This window comes from Taeniopygia guttata, chromosome 6, assembly GCF_048771995.1.
Source record: "Taeniopygia guttata chromosome 6, bTaeGut7.mat, whole genome shotgun sequence".
NCBI classification, from domain to species: Eukaryota; Metazoa; Chordata; class Aves; order Passeriformes; family Estrildidae; genus Taeniopygia; species Taeniopygia guttata.
The window spans coordinates 33,521,538-33,535,645 of NC_133031.1; the positions used below are offsets into that span (position 1 = coordinate 33,521,538).

Sequence of the window (14,108 nt, forward strand, 5' to 3'; positions counted from 1 at the left end):
AATTTCCACAGGCCATGCTTGGGTAAAGGGCTGTTGGTGTAGGTTTGTGATGCAGTTTGATGCTTTTGAAATGGCAGATCAATTGTTTTGGTAGTTTTAATATCAGACAGCATTTTTAATTATTCTCTGCCCATTAAGGGTAAATTTTGACCTCCTGTTTTCACACACAGGAAAAGATCCAGTCAGGGAATTGGAATGTTTTCCTGCAAATAATGAATTTAGAGGTATTCTAAGATTTTAAACAGGATGTTATTAATTCCTGTGCTGAATAACGACAAATCCCAACAGGAATATCAGGAGTTATTCTTATCTAGTGTGTGATGCATGGGTTTAAAAGAGACTGTGCATGTTTATCTTGGGGAAAGTGCAGTGACAACTTTGCTCAGTGGTTCAATAGACTGTAATGGGCATGAAACCCTTCTTAGTTTGTGGGTTATTGATCCAGCTGGGCAGAACTTATCAGTGGGAAGGAGCAGTTAAATTCATTGTGCTGCCTTACCTGACACTAATCCTCCATCAGGGGTGAGAAATCCTTACTGTTTCTCAGAAGGATAAGAAGAAAATGTTGAGCCAACAGGAGAATGGCTAATGTACAGAAAATAATCAAATTTTGTGTTATGTAATACCATATTTCAAGATTAAATATGGAATCAACCTTTGCTTAGGAACTGTATTGTCATCAATGCAAAAATGCTTTGTACCCTGTACATGTAAAAGTATTTATTTGGTCATTCAGTGATAGAAACAGCTCTTTTCATTACTTCTTTAAAATATTACTTTTTGTTAAAAAATAAAGATTTTGGGATATTCAGAGCTCAGTTTTCACCAAGAGCATATTGGTTTTTAATGGCTGATCATTGAGGTAATGGGAATACAAGTTTTCTGCTGAGTTCTCTGACTCAGAGGAGGAAGATTTTAAATTATAAGAACTGTTCTCCTGACTGGAGCAGCCTCATGGATGCAAAGGGCCATCTACAAAACCCAGCTTCATTTTCAACCTGCAGAACCAGCACAGCTGGGTGGACCCGAGCAAGGTGCCTTGGGCCAGCACCTTGGTTTTGGTAGAAGTTTTAGTTCATTCCATGGAAAACAAAAGTGTCAGAGTCACTGAAGCAGAATGCCCTGCTCCTGGAAATGGAGTGATTTACATTTAGCATCTGTTTTGGGCTGAGAGTGGGAATTGGCTTTGTAATTTCTTCTGTCATGCCACTGTCAGAAAATTAAGCTGTTTACAGCCAGACTATAGAAGGTTAATGGCTGTTCTAGCAAAGGTCAAGTGGTCATTTTAAAGGAAGGCTATGCTGAATAATCGAAAATGGCAGAAGGATAAGGCATAAAATCTTACTGACTGCTCATCCTACCCTTTTTCCTGTCATATAAAAACCTGATTTTGCTCTGCCCAGAGCTTGGAAGATCTGCATGAATGTGAATTGCTGTTCCAGAAAAACTCTCTAAAGACACCTGCTAATTCCATGAGCTTCATAACAATGGGAGCATTTTTAGAAGGAACAAAACTTAGCTTTGGAGGGCTTTTAGGCCTGATAGACAGGGTTTGCTGGTGTGGGAGGCTGAGGCAGTAGTGATGTCTGGGGTCTCCTTGCAGACACACTGAGGAGGGTCCCAGCTGCTGGGCCAGGGCTCTGTGTCACTGCAGTAATGCACAGCCCAGTCCATCCTGCTCTGAGCACACTGAAATCCCTTTGAACCACTGAAGTTGTTCCCAGATGGGCATCTGGGATCCTTTCCCCAAGCATTGCACAGTCCTGAGCCTGTCCTTTGCTTAACTCCTGCTGTTAAACCAAGGCCTGGCATTTTCTGATCATTTGACTTTTTATGCAGCCATATGGACACCTATAAATGCACAGAAATAATAAAATGTAGTTTCTTTGTCTTTAACTGCCAACGTTTTCATTTCATGGGAACTTTATCACTTTCATTTCCAGACGCTACTATAAAGAAACTGATGGTCTGAAACTTGATGTTGGAGCATATATGAAGGCATTAGAGGTATTTTATAGCTGGAATTATGCTTACTCACCCTGTGCACCTTGTTAAAAGAGTAACTGGCATAAATATGGGTCATCTTCTGTAATTACTCACCTTGGTGGAGGGAGTTTCCACACATTGAAACTCATTTGCTGCATTCTAAAGATGGGTTTCTGCCTTTGGGGTTTTTTTTTTTGGTTTGGTTTTTTTTTTTGTTTTGTTTTGTTTAAATTTGTTTTATTTAAACTGTGAGCTTTTCCCATTGTGATGCCTTTATTGCAAGTGAGACCCTTGAAAGGAGGAGTCAGACAAGAAAAAAGTGGAATACTGTGTGCAAGATACCCAGGAAAACATGAAGGAGGCCCACGTTACCTGTTAGGCTTTTGTCTAGGAACAAGCAAGAAACAATTTATTTCAGCATAGCACTGATATTTAGTTGCAGGAAAATGTAACTTGTAAACTCTGCTTTTTCAAATGCAACTTTTCAAAACCCGAATTTGAAATTGGATTTTTCACTTCAATCATTGAAATCATGCCAGGTGGTTGAAGAAATCCTCTATATCTTTTAAAAGCTCTCCAGTACTTTTGATAGTTTTGTATAAAGGATATTTGTTACATCTCTAAGAGAGATGACCCTAACAAAATAAGCACTACTGGAACAGAATTTGAAGTTTACTCAATAATGGAGAATATGAAAGATTTGTACCTTGAGGTGTTCAAGAGCATTTCCTGCAAGAAAACTTTAAACATTTCTGTTATCCAATTTCTCTGGTATTTACCTTCACATGCTAATCCATTTATTTAAGGGCAAAAATCAATAATCACAAAGGTTTTACAACTGGAGTTAAGGAGTTGAACAAATCCTTTTCCAATCAACATTTTTTTTTGTTTCTCTCTCTTTTTTTTTTTTTTTTTCCCAGTATGCTTGTGATGTGCAGGCTGAGGTGGTGGGGAAACCAGCAAAAACGTTTTTTGAGTCAGCCCTGGCAGAACTGGGAGTTCCACCAGAGCAGGTAAGGTTGAGGTGCTGTGCCCACGGGCTGTGCCACATATTTGTGCCCACTGGTGCTTTTTTCCTGCTTTGCTGTAGCTTTGAAAAGTTTGTGACTTCTCTCAAAGGAGAATGTGACCAGAACTCAATGCCTGGCAGAGGGAAAAAAGGTGCCCTAATGCCTGGCAGTCTGCTTGGAGACTGGTGGCTGCAGGGTGATGGAATTGATCCCAAAATGTCATTTATTTCCTGTGCTGCCACACTGACTACCTTTTTTTTTTTAGCAAAAGGGAAAGGCAGATGTAAAATATTTTATCATTTTGGTGAACAGGAAGCACTGACTGACCCCAAAACCCCCTCCTGTAATTCTGGCTTTTCAGAAGCATGCTGAATGTGTGGTGCTTCCTCAGCCCATTTTCCCCCTCTCTGTAGTTGTTCCCCGCTCCTCTTTATTGATTTGTTGTTCTGTCACACAGGACATAGGGATGAGTATGAGAAGCCTCACAAACAGCAGTGAATTACTGCACAGTAATTCCATCAGGGGAGTTTGGGTGACATTATAAACAACAGGAGTGAAGTTTGGGGTGGCTTGTAGGTCCCTGGAGCCTGGAGATGAAATTATGGCCCTGTAATTCAGCATGTGCTTGGGTTTTGCTTTATTATAGAGTGGGGAGATGGAAAAGACCTAGTGGGCCATCTAATCCATCTCCTTCCCCATGCAGGAATGTTCCCTGCTCCACAGTTATTAATGTTTTGTCCACAGTAGTTTTCAGAGAGCCAAACAACTGTCAGTGCCCTGGGGATGGTGTTCAGCACAGTGGGTCTGGGGGGAAGGCAGCTCTTCCTGAGATTTATCAGGATATTTCACTTTTAAACTGCCTCTCCTTATTTCTAGTTTTATTCTAGTTAACTACCAAAATAACTGCTTGAACATTTTCTCCATACAGTTATCTCTAGACTTACTATCATTGCTGTTTTTTTTTTTTACTAAAGCTGTGTTTTTAGTGCTGTTGCTTTTTTCTGTGCTCCCTTCAGTCTGTCCCTGTCTCCCCAGGAATAAGATAGCCCAGTCTGGACTATCCCTGGGACATGCCAGGTGCAGAACTGCTGTTTCTACATCCTTGCCCCAGGAAACAAATCTGATTTAAAGCAACACCAGGCTGGCAAAAATGGTCCCATGGGGTGAGCCCTAGGGAGTGGTTCCCACCAGCTTCAGGAATATTTGTTTTGGGTACAGAAGAGCAGGAATAGTCCCCAGCAAAGGTTATTTACTCATTCTCTGCTGTTTGCCGTGTCTGCTACTTGTGCCTCACTTTATATTTTGTCAGAGTTTTGGCTTTTTATCCATATTATTTCTTATGTTAAATGTCATCAATGTGTTGCAGTGATATGTCTAGTTTGTAGGTGTAATATTTTATATTTAGAGAGTTTGGAAGTGAAGGGAGTGTGTTCCTAACCAAGGAGGAGTGCAGCAAACACCAGAGGATAATGGCACCAGTCACTCCGTGCTTTCCACCTTGGAAACCATAATCCACACTGCTGGATCATAATTCACACATGTGTAGGAAGAACAAATTCCAAACAAGCAAACTGCTTTAATTCTGGCATCTTTTCCTAACTTTTGAGTACTTGACCTTGTGACTTTAATGTATTTTTGGAGAAGGATTTGCAGGTTAGTTTAGTTCACGGTACACAGTAATAAAACCTCATTATTTTCAGTTTAAAACTTCAGTATAGTCACTTCAGTAAGTTCCTGTAATGCACTGCATTGCATTTTAATCTGTCTCCTGGATGAATTCTGCATTTGTAGAGACATGACAGGGGCTGGTTTTACTTTCCTTTGCTTTTACAAAATGTTTATTCCAATAATTTATTCCACCTGTGGAATGCATTTAATCCACACCACCATTAAACCATTTTAGATGAGCTGTGCTCTTGAAAACATACTACAATTTTCCTTCACTTGGCTTTTAATGAAAAATACCTTTTTAATAAAGCTGTCTCACCACAGTAATTCGAGACAGTGGCAATTCTGAAATTCCTCAAGCTGCTTTAATCAATAAAGTTATCACCAGTCATTTCCCTTGATAACTGCTTCTTACTGAGACCCTGACTTTGCCTTCTGCTGCTGAGATGTTTTCAGCCTGCACTTAGAATAAGAGGAACTCCCTAAAGTCCAATTTTCATTTTAACCTTTCCTCAATGGCCTAGAAATAACAGATTGCCAGTATTACTTTAATAGATTGGAAATTTAAACCTCTTAGAGGTAACCAGAGCTATCTTACAATTCAGTGCTATGACAAAGAATAACACATCTTAAAGGTTACTGAAATGTCTAATTCACGTGTTTTAAGGCAGCTGTTAACAGTGGATGGTTTTTACAGCTTTACAATAAAACCTAAATAATGTTAAGGTTCTGGTAGTTTTATATAATCATAAAAAGTTCTCTCTGTAGCAAATTATCCTGCTTTAATGGGAGTTATGGCAGGTCATACTGGAGTCCATAAACTACTGGTAGTTAAGCAATTCCCTTTCCGGCCACCTGCAAGCCTCAGGTGGGAGTTAGTGGTGCATGAGAGCAGAGAGAGGTCACCCAGGGGTGGCACAGGGGACCTGCTCCTGGGCCAGTGTCCCCTCCTTGCCCACCAGCTACAACAGATCTTCCATCCCAAAATAAAACTTTCTGGCCCTGCACATTTGGAGTTCCTAAGGTAGAAACAAAATTAACAGTGATGTGGGATCCTGGGGCCTGGGATATTATTCCTTGGGTGAGGGAGGACAGGGAGAAAAGTAAATGTGTTGTGTTTCTTGTGTAAAGGGATTTAATAAGTCAGGGTTTGGTGTATAAGCTTTATTTCCTTATGGTCCTGCCACATTTAACTTGATGAAGGTTATTAAATCGACAGTAAAAAATTTGTTCAGGCATAAATATGTCTGATTCTAGAAGTATTCTCTGTGCTAAATATTCTGGGGGAGTTAGCACACTGCCTTCTGTGCATCTCTGTCTGCAACCTGCATGGGCTCCAGCCTCCAAAGCCCCCCATCAGAGGGCTGGCTGAATCAGGGTATTCTCATCTTTCTACCTCCTTCATTTCCTTACTCTGTAATTCCTTTTCTGATCAGACATTTTCCCATGAACAGTTACTGAATGCTGAAACTCTGTTTGCGGGCAAAACCCACCTGAGGTTCCCACTCACTGCCCCAACAGCATCTCCAAAGATTTATTTGCTTTGGCTGCTCAGGGTCTGTGCCACAGCACCAGTGGCATTGCTGACTGTGGGGATTATATTTTGCCTTTCCACCCCAGATTCCTGGGGTTGTGTTGATCTCCTCTGTTCTCTCTGCCCCTCTGGGCTGAGTCTGCTGGGAACCCTTTGAGAGCAGTGTTTCCCCTCAGCTTTGGCACATGTGCTTTATTTGCTGTGTGTGTACAGCCACACAGCGCCTCTCACCATCTTAGGGAAATAGAAATTACACCCATCCTTCTCTGAGGATTTGTCTTAAAACACAGAGACTCGCTGCATTTTTTTCCCTTCTTTTTAGTTAATTTGTAGCCAATCTAAAAAAAAAAAGTAACTTTTGCAGAAGGATTGAACAGATTAGTGGTGTGATCCCTGTGTAAAATGTGAACAGGAATGGAGATCTTTTAATTCCTGCTTTCAGTGGCTATATGACCTTTCAGTTTTATATCTTTCTCTCTCTTCTTACCATATTGCAGTCAGAGAGGAAGTTAAACCCAGGTTTGACAGGTAGAGTTTTTTTATTTCCCTTGACAGCGCACCTTTTGACCTCTATCTTCTTGCCAATGATTTTTTTAAATCCTAAATGATTTTGGAATAATTGCTCCTCCTTTAGTGATTATTGCCCTTCACTGATAGTAAATCTGTGAAATCCCTGGGGGCTGGAGCACATTTTTGTATGCGTGTGCCACAAGCTGGCCTGGACAGGCATCGCTGCTCAGCTGCAGCTGCACTTCCAGAGCTGCCAGAGTCTTGCAGGAAAACTTCCCTGGATGGGGTAAAATACAGCCCTGGCAAGCAGCAGAGTGCTTGGTTGGAGAGGCTGCCCTGCTCTGCTCTTTTCCTTTGTCAGAGGAAATTCTTTTTAGGGTTATTAGGACACAGGACTGAAATTTCCTTTACATCCCAAATGTTGGGATTTGGGCTGAGCAAGGGCATACAGGTGGTGCAGGTCTGTTCCCTCTTACCCTCAGGGAGGTGTTGGAAGGAATTTTGTAAGAAAAAAAAATATAATTTCTTAAAGCCAATGGTTGAGAGTGATTAAATATCCTGGAGCAGCTTGGGGGGAATTGGTAATGGTGCTTGGCTGGGGATGGTGTTGCCAGGTTCTTGCAGCTCTCCATGCAACAGTGGGGTTACTCTTTTCCTTATCCACATTTACATGCTTCATTTCCTAATTACTTAAATCTAACCCATCATTTTCTCCCCATTTCATGCTGAGTTGCTGGTTTGGAAGAGCACTAAGGAAAGGTGAACTATCTACAGGAGAAGCTGTCCCAGATTTACATGTTTGTAGTTCACTTTGGTTTATGAAACCTCTCAGAAAATTTAGGTTTATCCTGAGATTTCTTTTACATGCAATATAGTATGTGGGAGAAGATCCTGTTGCAATTAGATAATTCATAAAAATAGCTCTGGAGGTTTAGTATTTTTATTCTTCCTCAAGCAAAACAGAGCTGGGGAAGGGATGGAAATTCAGGCAGTAATGTCTGGAGCTGGAAGGTACCATGGTTGTGAAAGCCAGGCAGTTAAATTTATGAAGTTGATTTAAAAGATGAAAATAAAATAGTTAAAGATGCAGCTAACGCTGTATTAGACAAAATTCAACTTTAATGCAAAAGGTAAAAATATCTGATTGATAAAGCACATTACAGACTTTCAAATCTGTGCTCACCCAGTTTTAGGTGCTGCCTCTGCTCTCTGCAGAATAGTCCAGAACACCTTTGGGAGGTGTAAAGCTGATTTTTTGGATCATTAATGAAAAACTGCTGTTTTATGTATATACTGGGTTTTGTTGAAACTATAAAATGCCATTCCCCCAATAATTTTAAATTTGAAGAATAGAATAAATACAGTAATTTTTAATGCAGGATAATAAGCACTTGAAATTTTGGTGATGGGATTGTCGACAGAAAGGACCCCTTGGTTGATGCACTCTGATCTAATAAATATCTTTAACAGAGGCAGAAAGGTGTTCTGTGCACTCTTTTTATCAAGCACCAGACAAATTTTAGCACAACCAGTTACTTTTTTGCTCATCTACTCACTTTTGTTTAATAATATTGGCATATACTTAAACTAATGATAACACAAACGGTGCTAGGCCTGTACACATTGTGTCATACTGTGCAAAAATTAATAAATTTCATTTTACAGTGACTTCCTAAATTTCTTTATCAACCTGGGAACATGTTGGGGATCAAGCTCTCAGTGATTACAAGCTTAAGCTTTTGACCAGCCTGTAGAACACCAGATTTAAGAAGTTAAGCTTAATTTAAGCTGCTTGGAGCGTAGCAGGAATGGATTGTTAAGAAGAGAAGAGGCCTAACTTCATAAAACTCACAATTTTCTTTCAGCTGTGCCCCAAATCCCTTTGATTTCGGTGATTGATTACAAATTGTACAGGTGTGTGCTGTGACAGTGCAGTGCTGGAGGAGCTCTGGCATGAATTACCCTCAGCGTAGGATGACTTTTAATCAATACGATGACAATATTATCGTGTTTAATTTGTCCAGTGGCAGCATTAGACCTCAAATCAAGCTGTTTGTTATGTCAGGGGAGGGTGAGAAATGGCAGAAATGAACTTTTGCTGTATTTCACTGCCCTGACAGGCCATCATGATCGGGGATGACATTGTGAATGATGTCGGGGGAGCGCAGCAGTGCGGGATGAGAGCGCTGCAGGTGCGGACGGGCAAGTACAGGTCAGTGCTCACCCTGCACATCCACCAGGTCACAGCCACCAGGCCAGGCTTTTCCATGCCTTTTTCCCGCCCTTTCCCCTTGCTGTCAGTGCAGGTTTGCATTTGTTGTCTGCCCAAGCACCTCCTTGTGCAGCACAGACTCCAGTGGATGGTGATATTTTCTTTTAGGAAAACACTGTGTGAAAATAGCGGGAAGGGGAGGACAGAGTATCTTTGATCTTTGAAGAAATACTTTCTGCTAAATTCTTGCTGTGTTTTTTTTCATCACACCTCATAGAACTGGTGTATTTCCTGGGGTTTGCTTATTTTTTTCCTGCTGCTGCATGGAAGCGTTGTACATGTGATACAAGAACGTGTCTGAAACCTTTGGCAGGGCTGGGATTATAAAATTAGACTGTTGACTCAGTCATCCCTGTGGGTCATCTCTCACAGCTTTAGGAAGGGCTCCATATGTCTGCCCTTCCCTCCAGACACATATTCAGCCCTGAGGTGTCTGAAGCACAAGAGCTGCTTCCCCAGCACTTCCCAGCGTGCAGGGTCCTGTAGGGTCACTCGTGGCTCCAAACGCAAACCCGTCCTTGTGCAGCTGTCCCCAGGACCCTGTGCTCTCAGGGCTGTCACAGGGCCAGCTGCTGAGGGGGACACAGAGTGCACCTCAAAACAGGACATGACCCAGTGCTGAGCAGGTTGGGTTTGAGGCCAGCTCAAGGTGACTTCAAATGCAGTGCAGAGATCTGTCCCTCCATTTGACATTCTGATCCCAACACCCAAAATCTCATTTTAACCCTCTCCCCTTACCCAGAACCATGCCTCCTTGTAGTATGGTTCAGCCACACCCTTTGTCATCTGATGTCATTTGTATTCTCACAGTTTTTCTTCAATTTCAAATCCTGAGATTGTAAAAGAAGGATGCCCCTTTGGGGAGGGATACAGCACATAAAAATTATGCTTGCCATAAACTATCTGAAAAGTTATTTTGCTTGTTTTCAAGTCAATCTGTTCCTAAATTTTCCTTTCTAGTTTGTGTAAGGTGATAAAATAATACCCTGTGCCTTAATTCTAATGGACCAGTAGGTGATGGTTTCTGAGGAAAAAAAGATACAAGTGTATTGTGTTTTCTATAACTTTAAGATAGTACATCTAAAAATTAAATATGCATCTGATTAAAGCTTGGGAAATCCCAAAGATTAAAAAAGCAATTATGTTGTCTGTGCTTTTGGGATTATTTGTCTGTAATCTTTGTAGTCCCAGGAGCTGGACTTGATGATCCATGCAGGTCCCTTCCAACTCAGGACTTTTGTGACTCTAATCCCATTAGGTTCATAATGGAGAAAATAAGGATTCAGTTGTTGATTTTATTCTCATATTAATGAGAATAATTTGCAAATCCACATTTTGTTGCTACACAGATACAGGTGCCAGTGAAGAATGTATCTTTGCACACAAAGGTGAATTAGGTTTTTGCTGCTGACCAGAACTCTCCTGTTCCATGCTTTACCCACCATAAAATATTCCCCAGGTGATGTTGCATCCACACTGTTCAGGCAGCTGGCACAAATTCTGTGTACACAAACACACATAAATATGTATAATCACATGCTCAAAAGGCATTTTCTTGTGTCAAGTTTGAGTCATGAATTCACAGCTGAAAGGGAGTAGCCAGCTGTCCTAGATGGGGAACAAGGATTGTGTTTCCTGTTTCAGTGTGTGGCTGGGGCTTTCTCAACTCAGGCACTATTGCAGAGCAGTGAAATAGAGATTAGTGTCTCTCTCAATTCCCCATCAGGCCTTCCGTCAGCAGCTGGGAGTAAAATGAAGTAACTCCTCTTTGCCAGGAGAGGTCAGAGGTGTATCTCTATTTTAAAGAATGACTTATTTAGTATACTTAGAAAATCAAGGCCCACGGTGAGGAGAGACAGAAAATAAACAAGCAATGGGCAGGATAAATTGAAAATAAACAAAATGTAATTATTTGATGGTGAGGTTAGTTTAAAATCTGATAGATAAGATACACAAAGGTGCTGTTTTTGCCTTTAGCCTTTGATGACAGAGTTCTGTGCTGCACCCGGGAACCTGTGGATGGCATCATTGGCTCGTGTGTCACTGTCAGCCACAGCCTGGGGCTTCCCCACCATCCTGGGCTGTTTGTCCAAAAGTCTTGCAAAGCACAAAGCTCTCAGGGTTTTGCTTTGGGTGTGGTGGGATTGCCCCAGGTTTCAATAACAGCACCACTGAATGGTTTGGGTTGGGGTTGTCCCCCTCCTTCCTCACCCAGAGGATGTCCCCAGCTGGCATTGTCACCTCCAGTGCACAAAGGTGCTCGGGCAGGTCTCCTGCTTCCAGGGCTCAATGCAGTTTGCACGAACATTTTAGGGAAAGGTTCTTCCCCCAGAGGGTGCTGGGGCACTGCTCAGGCCCCTCAGGTCATGGGCACAGCCCTGAGGCTGGCAGAGCTCCAGGAGGCTTTGGACAATGCTCTCAGGGACAAGGTGGGATTGTTGGGGTGTCTGTGCAGGGCCAGGAGCTGCACTGATGATCCCTGTGGGATCTTCCAGCTCAGAATACTCTGATTCTACAGTTCTGTGGTTTTTAAGGTCTGCTGCCCACCCAGTGCCCTCCCAGGTTATGCAGGGATGTGCCCTGGGGTTGCCACCTCCCCAGGCTCTCACCCTCCTGCAAAGTCTCCCCACTGTTGGCTGCTCCCAGTGTGAGGTTCAAAATATGGATTAAACTTTCAGTTTTGCACCACCTTGCATGGAATCCTGCAAGTTGGCTCCTTTGTCTTCCTTCTCTTGGATCTTTAAAATCAATTAAAATCTGTGCAGCCTGTTTCCTTCAGAATGACACACTTTGCCTCTTCCCCCTCCATCTCAAGTGTTGAACTCTTCCTCAGTAGCCAAAGCAGGTATGGCATAGATCAGTCCAAGAAAAGCCATAAATCCTGTTTGCAGCTAAAACTTCTGTGGGCACAGATCAGGGCCAGAGTTGGGAAGGTGAGGGGATAAGATTGGTGTGTTGGGGTGACCTGACACAGGGTGAAGAGCTCTGGCCAAGTCTAGCCTTGCCTAGGTGCAAATTCCAGATGCAAAGGGTCAGTCTGGGCTGCAGGTTTCTCCTTTCTGTTTGTCCCATGTCCAGGACAGATCAGGCCATTGCTGCAGGCTCCTGAGGGCTGTGAGATTTATCAGCATTGGAAAATGTGATGCCAGTTCCAGAATTTCTGTGCACACCTGGCCAACATCTTTCCCATCTAGGGAAGAACGTGTTCTTGTCTTCCAGCTCAGGGTATGTGCTAATTCCACGTGCAGCTAATTGGCCTTGACATCAAACCAATGATTCCCACAATAACTATTGATTCTGCAATGCTGTGTAATATCCTCATTCCTTTTTGTAGCCTGCAAGTTAGAGCAGAGAAAAATGACTTTGAGGCTTTTCCAAGTGTCTCCCTGTACCTCTGGAAACAGCTTCCAGGTGCATCAGATTGCAGCTGGATCTTGGCAGGGGGCGAGAATTGCTTCCCCCTTTCTCCTTGTTGTTATTTACAGGTCTTGATTTGTAAATAATGAACTTTCCATTGCTGGTGTGTGGCAGCAGCCAGGAATATTCATGGCAGCACTGCCCCTGCTCACCTGTGAGCTCTGGGCTGGCTTTGGAATGTGGCAGTGTGGATTCATCCCCTCTCAGTGCCCACCTGGGGTTTCCTTGCTTTGATTTGGGATTTATCTGATGGCCATGGCTGATACTGACAGCAGAGTCAACATCCCTGAGCTGCCTCATTACAGACATCAAGGATTCCCCAGGGATGGAGGCCCTGAGAGCTGCCAGCTCTGCCACTCTTCTCCAGAACTGGGTCAAGTTACTTCATATGTCCCTACTTTTTAATTATCCTCTAAGAATAATTACCCTGACTTCCTTAAAAAGTGGCTTGTGATCTGTTCCTCTAGTCTGATTAAAGAAAAACACACAGAATTTGTAGTAAATTGGCTTTCCAGGAGAGAAATCAAAATGTGACCAGTACAAAAGTTGGGACAGAGAAGTCTTTTAGGCTGACTAAGGATTGGGAAAAACAGATTGTGTCATTAAATGAAGTTGTGAAAGTATTCTTAAAAAAACATTCCACACGTGGATAAATTCAGTGCTGTCGCTGTGTAATTCAGTGAAACTCATGACAACTTCTGTGAAGAAATAGTCAGCTCTTGCTGCTCTGCAGGGAAGGAGCATCCCTCCACCCTCCCTTTCCTGCTCCCTGTGTTACCATCCCTGCCAAGATGAACAATTTTATGAGTTTTTTCCCCATCTCCTGGGTACCAGTGGTAATGAGAGCAAGCAGGCAGAGGCACTCCCTTTGTGCAGAAACACAACCAGAGGCATTTTGAGGGCCTCACATCCTGATAATTAAGCCTGTTTCAAGTATTAAATGGAAAGAGTTCCAACCCATATTTGCACTGTGAAAAGTTGTATTTTAATTCATGTTGGTTAATGTCTTAAGCAATGTTTATTAAAGCTGGTGTCAGTGAGTTGGTTGTGATAGCTGATTGCAGGCAGGCCCAAGGCATAGCCTTATCACCCTTATTGCATATTCAAATTATGGTTTGCTCTGTCCATGAGAGGATCTTCACATGTTTTTATTAATTTCTTGACCACAATTTGGTTGCCATAATATTTGAATCAGCTTTGCAGAGGAAGCTCAGAGTAAATCCTGCAGTGCCTTAGCTTGCACATCTGATCACAGCCTTCCACCTTCCCAGTACATTCCAGTGTCCAGTCACAGAAATTGCTAACTCATGCATTAATTTAATTCTCTTCAGTCTAAAAGAGAAGTGTGAGTCTGAGGGGGGTTTATTAGCAAGTTATTTATTTACTGGTAGCATAGTAAACCTTGAGGGGGCAGTGTGTGCTCATGTGCTGCTCTGAAAAAAATTAGCCTGAATATCAGAAAAGAGATCAATCTGCAATGAGAGTAGGATAAATAAAGGAGGAATGGATCAGGTGAGTGAGGAACAGCAGCATTACTCAGGAGCCTGACAGTTCTGCTCTCTGCTTGTCCCATGACTGACTTTTCCTCAGCAGCCCCACTGCAATCACCTCTCTCATCTGCAGCACTTGGGAGGGGAGGCAGTGTGCACTCTGCAGAGCAGGCTGGCAGTGACCACATCAGCTGCAATTTTGCTTCCCCTCTTGCCTCACA

The 14,108-nt window shown here is 42.5% G+C and overlaps 2 protein-coding genes across 6 annotated transcripts in view; one reads left to right on the plus strand and one right to left on the minus strand.

Moving 5' to 3' along the window:
* The window catches only part of UROS (uroporphyrinogen III synthase), a 623,177-nt gene that overhangs the window by 87,289 nt on the left and 521,780 nt on the right, over positions 1–14,108 (minus strand). The window lies entirely within an intron of this gene.
* The window catches only part of LHPP (phospholysine phosphohistidine inorganic pyrophosphate phosphatase), a 71,248-nt gene that overhangs the window by 12,582 nt on the left and 44,558 nt on the right, over positions 1–14,108 (plus strand). For 4 of the 5 annotated variants that reach the window (XR_003961005.4, XM_030275546.4, NM_001245804.1 and 1 more), the window contains 3 exon segments: positions 1,944–2,007; positions 2,907–2,999; positions 8,829–8,920. Coding sequence is in view for 4 of the 5 variants with exons in the window: in XM_030275546.4 (XP_030131406.4) it covers positions 1,944–2,007; positions 2,907–2,999; positions 8,829–8,920 (249 nt within the window). In the remaining variant the exon portion in view is untranslated. 5 annotated transcript variants of the gene reach the window in all.